The sequence below is a fragment of the Cyprinus carpio genome, chromosome A3 (genome assembly GCF_018340385.1).
Source record: "Cyprinus carpio isolate SPL01 chromosome A3, ASM1834038v1, whole genome shotgun sequence".
NCBI classification, from domain to species: Eukaryota; Metazoa; Chordata; class Actinopteri; order Cypriniformes; family Cyprinidae; genus Cyprinus; species Cyprinus carpio.
In genome coordinates this window covers 2,016,590-2,022,351 of record NC_056574.1, presented here as the reverse complement: position 1 = coordinate 2,022,351, position 5,762 = coordinate 2,016,590, and the positions used below count along the sequence as shown (strand labels likewise).

Genomic DNA, 5,762 nt, shown 5'->3' with positions numbered 1-5,762 from the left:
ACAATCAAATATAGCACAGCAACGGCTGCACTTCCTCAGAGTGCTCAGGAATAACAGCTTGGAGTGTGAGCTGCTGGTGTCCTTTTACCATTCACTGCAGCACGCAAGAGAGGAGAATTTCAGATAATTTTCAGAGAGCTCTCGGTTCATTAAAATTTATAAATTTGTGTTCTGAAGATGAAAGAGAAGGTCTTACGGGTTTGGAGCGATATGAGGGTGAGTAAATAATGACAATTTTCATTTTTTGGGTGAACTATCCTAAAAAGCTGTAATTCCCCTACAAGAGCAAATGTGGGTTGAGTCAATGTGGTTAACTATGCAGTTCTCTACAATGAAAGAGCATATTTCACACAAATGCAAAGCAACACTTCTCCATTGTGACTGGCATTGTGTCACTAAATAGCAACTCTAGCAGATTTTAAACACTCAGTTGGTCAGATCAGAGGAAGTGAAGAAACACAGTAAGTATTTAAAGAAAGAGTTGTGATCATATAATGAAGACAAAGACTGAGAGAAAGAGAAAATGTCTGATGAGTGTTGTGTGTGTCTGCTGGGACTGATCTTTCTCTCTTCACTTCTCACAGGTAAACACACTTCTACACGCTCTTTAAACTATATATAGTATATACTATATATAGTATAATATATAGTATAATTATCACTCAGATGTTCTTGTGTTTCAGGTATCAGTGGAGTGGATGAGACTCATGTGTTCATCAGTTCTGGTGAAAATGTCCGTCTGCCCTGTAATAATGCTCTTCATGACTGCAGCTTAACTGTATGGAAGTATAATAACAGATTCAGAGATTCAGCAACAGTTGAACTGATTGGTTTAGGGATAAAGAAGAAAAACACAGAGAGTCATGAGAGACTGAGTCTGGGGTCTGACTGCTCTCTGAACATCAACAACATCTCAACAGAAGATTATGGATTTTACAGATGCCAACAATGGACTGGTGTGAATAGAGACAAACAACATGGACCTGATGCTCGTGTTTATCTGCATGTTCTTCATGGTAATTTTAGGATTATGTGGTCAATTTAAAAAGGGTAAATTCTTGATTTAATCTCTCCTGATGATTGAAGAGTGTGTGATGTGTGTGTTATTGTGTGTTTCAGTCTCACAGACTGAGATCAGTGCAGGTCTCTCTGTGACTCTCTTCTGTCAGTTGTTCTCATATACTGGAGTCTCTTGTGATGATTCGGTCGGTTCTGAGAGAATTGAGCTGTTCTGGGTGGATCAGACTGGTGTTAAACTGACGAGATCAGACTCCAGATATCAGATATCATCCTCATCAGATCACTGTCTCATCACTCTGAATACAACACTCCTGAATGAAGATCACAACAGAGAGTGGAGATGTGAAGTTACTCAGAGAGATCAAGTCCAGACCTCAGTCACATACACTGTCAAGAGTTCAGGTGAGAAAACATCTCATCAATCAGTCTATTAGATATGCTAACAATACTAATGCTAGCGTTATCTTGCGTGTTAACTGACTAAAATCTGATTGTCATATTCTACAGTATGATGCATCTGAACATCCATAACACACACTCTCAGGATCCCTCAACTACAAACACACACGCAACTAAAGGTACATCATCACTGTCTTCCTCACACCAGTGCTTTACAGCAGCTCTCAGATACTGTTTTCTTGTCAAATCAGTCTCTAGATATAATTGTTTGCTTTCTGATGATATTAAGAGCAGTGTTGCCAGATTAGATGGATGATTTCCAGCCCAGAAGCTCACCAAAATATATATATATATATGAATACATTTCCCAGGAAAACACGTAAAGTCAGGGCAAATACATTTTCCCATCAGCGTTTTTGAAAGAAAGTTGCCAGTCCGTGCCAGCATTTTTGACCATTTTAACAAAAAATAATATCTGAATATACAATATATCAAAATAAAGAACATAGCCTCTACATTTAAACAATCTGTTTTACTCTAGCTTCCAGCTGTCACGGTATACAGCTGGTGTGCCTCAGAAGACCATAAGAGGTCACTGTGTGCTTTGTTTGAGCACATGGCTTGTTCTGTGTTAGTTGGTACCATGTGCTCTCCTGTCTATTGTCTGTCCCCGCCCATCTTTTTACATCACTGTTGTTTCAGTTGCTCCACATGTGTCTACCCTTGTTACCCTTCTTGTTTGTCTCCCTATTTATTCTTGTGTCTGCAGTCCTGTGCTGGTCCGTTGTTATATGTTAGTAGTTCCTGTTGTGTATGTTAGATGTTTTTGTTGCTGTGCTGTGCTGTGTCTTGTTCTGGCCTGCCTGTTTTTCCCCCATCGCAGTAGCGAAGAAAAAAAAAAAGACCAATACCCTTGAAAAACACATGCATTATTTTCAGTGTCAACAGTCAGAATAAGCTAATTTAAATGCAAAAAGTGCCCAGTATAAGTGATCGGAATAAGCAACGTAATTAGCAGCCATTTCACACTCTTTCATGAACACACGACAGTAAAATCTGTATCATTCAATTCCAGCAGCTTTTAAATCCCAGTCTGGGCAGTTTAAATGTCCTGATGCAAGACAGGATAATATAGTCCCATATTCAGTTTCAATTTTGATTAATTTATTAATTTTATACTGTGCTCTGATTTCAGAGTTGCAGTGATATTAGAGCTCTCGCATGTAATTCACATTGTGAGAGTTAACTTAAGTCCCTCTCCCGCTCTTTACTGTGTAGATTTAGGCCATTCTGGCATTATGATCACTTGAATATACAGCTATACTTTAAAAATCTGATCCGTTATCACGGTAAAAACCTGCCACTCATGAATCATCTCGTCTGTCTGCTGATCCCTAGTGATTGTCTAAAAGTGCGGCAGGCAACACCAGCATCAGCCGAATCTGCAGTGGGCATGTGTTTTTAGTAACTTCATGGTGTTTGATTGGATGCATCACTTGGGTTTTGTTTGTTAACCAATTAGCCTATACAGATTAGATGTTTGAAAACCTCCAAACTGACCCCAAACCAGACCATTTTTTCCCCACCTGCCCAAACCTATTTTTACACACACAAATAAAATCAAAACCACACAACTGAAGCAGTTTCCATCAACCAGATGCCACCAGGCAGACAGCTACTAACTGGTCATCTAAAGAGCTATTTCCTCTTTCCCTGGGTCACACACACGATGCAGGTGGCTCTCACTATGGTCAAGCATTGATCACGGATGGCAGAACCTGCTCGGACATGGACAATTCACCTCCTCATGCTCTGCTGCCATGGGTTTGCTCTCAGCAGCCCGGGTACCAGATATCACTCAACATACCAGATGTTCACTCAAACATCTGAAGCAAAGTTATTTCCATATTGAGAGTGTATTTGTGATTTGGAAAGCTCTCTGATAAAGAAAAATAGTTTAGTCTGAGAGTGTGTTTTTGCATTAATTGAGGGAAAAAAATACTGTATGATTTAAACCTGCTTTTTATACTCTATGTTTCATGTTTTCATTTATTAATATATAACATAATGATCAGTCAAATGTTCTTGTGTTTCAGGTGTCAGTGGAGTGAATGATGCTCATGTGTTCATCAGTTCTGGTGAAAATGTCAGTCTGTCCTGTAATAATGCTCTTCATGACTGCAGCTTAACTGTATGGAAGTATAATAACAGATTCAGAGATTCAGCAGCAGATGAACTGATTAGTTTAGGGATAAAGAAAGACACAGAGAGACATGAGAGACTGAGTCTGGGGTCTGACTGCTCTCTGAACATCAACAACATCTCAACAGAAGATTATGGATCTTACATCTGCAGACAATGGACTGGTGTGAATAGAGACAAACAACATGGACCTGATGCTCGTGTTTATCTGCATGTTCTTCATGGTAATTTTATAATTATTAAGATTATTTATTTAAAAAGGGTAAATTCTTGATTTAATCTCTGATGATTATTGAAGAGTGTGTGATGTGTGTGTTATTGTGTGTTTCAGTCTCATCCTCACAGACTGAGATCAGTGCAGGTCTCTCTGTGACTCTCTTCTGTCAGTTGTATTCATATCCTCGAGTCTCTTGTGATGATTTGATCCGTTCTGAGAAATTCAGCTGTTCTGGGTGAATCAGACTGGTGTTAAACTGACGAGATCAGACTCAGATATCAGATATCATCCTCATCAGATCACTGTATCAACACTCCTGAAATGTAGCATCACAACAGAGAGGAGATGTGATACTTCAGAGAGATCAAGTCACACCTCAGTCATACACTGCTGTGAAGTAAATTTTTAACACCATTATTCATTAACATTCCTTTTTCTGCAGGATTAACATTTGAATGCATTTGAGAACAAAATGCTCCTACTACTGCACAAAGTGTTGTAATAATAGATGCAGATGACACTAGACAGCAAACAAGCTGAGATGATCAAAAAAAAAAAAAAAAAAAAACAAATTTCTGGCTTCATCAGTAACAGAGGAGGGTTTGCTGAATTGCATATGTGAAGTGCCAATCATATAAGATAAAAATTATGTAATTGAATTTTGTTACCTTTTGCCTGTGCATAAATTCGGTATTAACTCTTGTAAGGTTTTTGTTGTGAGGATTCTCTGTGGTTGGTATGAGATCCTCCTGGCTATGATTAAAGCATATTCAAAGGCATTGTTTGGAGTCTGGTTATTGCTGCGCAGCAGGTCAGTGGAACCCTAGAGATCTTATTCCCAAGTGATAGTGTTCATAAGAGGTGAGATGTAGTCCAGCTCAGGAGATGTGCTAGAGGATGAGACGCCCAGTTTAAATGAGTCAGGAGTGTGTGTGATCAACAGGACAAGTGTACATTCATAACCTTGGGTGGTTTCCCTCTTAGGCCCCGCAGACGAATGTGTTTTTTTTTTTTTTCAGGAGAGGCGTTTTTTTTCTTTACTGTCTTCTATTGGCAGTGAGCATTTTGCTCTGTTTTGTGATTTGTTAAGAGCGCTCTGGCACCTGAGTTCAAAAAAAAAAAAAAAGAAAAAAAAAATTTAAGCAGAAAAAAGCACCCAATGTCATTCAGGTTTTTCAATGTCCAATCGGATGAAATGGAGAGGCGGGACTTCTGTTGTGGTGACAGAGGTTTGTGTTTGCTGGGAACGTCCAGAGACTGCAGTGATGGAGGAGAAATCCATGTTGCTGTCACGGGTCACCCGGAGCTGTGCTATTACACTTTCTGCTAATATGACAGTTTACTCAAAGGGACACTCCACCCCAAAATGAAAATGTTGTCATTAATCACTTACCCCCATGTCGTTCCAAACCTGTAAAAGCACTGTTCATCTCCGGAACACAATTTAAAGGAGAAGTTCACTTTTAAAAAAACTTTTGCTGATAATTTACTCACCCCCATGTCATCCAAGATGTCCATGTCTTTCTTTCTTTCAGTCGAAAAGAAATTAAGGTTTTTGATGAAAAATATTCCAGGATTTTCCCCATGTAATGACTCTCCTCATTGGACCCAAACGGTTCAAGGTCCAAATGACAAAGCGCTCTAGTGCAGCTTCAAAGGGCTTTAAACGATATCTGACGATGAATAAGGGTCTTATCTAGCGAAACGATCGGTCATTTCCAAAATAAATAAAAAGTTTAAGTTTTATATACAAACGCTCGCCTTGCTCTGTTCTTGTGATGCGTTGAAGACGCCTTCACGCAATACGCAATTACGTTGAAAATGGGTCAAGCTTTGACGTAGGCGGAAGTACCGTGTCAGTAAGCTTACAAATGTGCCGAAGGAGCACCATATAGCACCTATTCATATGTCTTTGTGTCAGTTT

General features: G+C 39.2%; 1 protein-coding gene across 1 annotated transcript; it reads left to right on the top strand.

The window, feature by feature from the left end:
• Positions 1-350: 350 nt before the first annotated feature.
• LOC109052720 lies at positions 351-1,454 on the top strand. The gene is made up of 3 exons (XM_019070136.2): positions 351-584; positions 684-1,016; positions 1,120-1,454. Exons 1-3 carry the CDS (start codon positions 524-526, stop codon positions 1,452-1,454), a joined length of 729 nt encoding a protein of 242 aa, XP_018925681.2. The 5' UTR covers positions 351-523.
• Positions 1,455-5,762: the final 4,308 nt, after the last annotated feature.

Excerpts from the sequence above, each read along its gene's own strand:
- LOC109052720 (XM_019070136.2), top strand. The coding sequence starts at position 524 with ATGTCTGATGAGTGTTGTGTGTGTCTGCTGGGACTGATCTTTCTCTCT. Across the intron at positions 585-683 it reads TCTCTCTTCACTTCTCACAG|GTATCAGTGGAGTGGATGAG; the intron begins GTAAACACACTT and ends CTTGTGTTTCAG. Across the intron at positions 1,017-1,119 it reads TTATCTGCATGTTCTTCATG|TCTCACAGACTGAGATCAGT; the intron begins GTAATTTTAGGA and ends TGTGTGTTTCAG.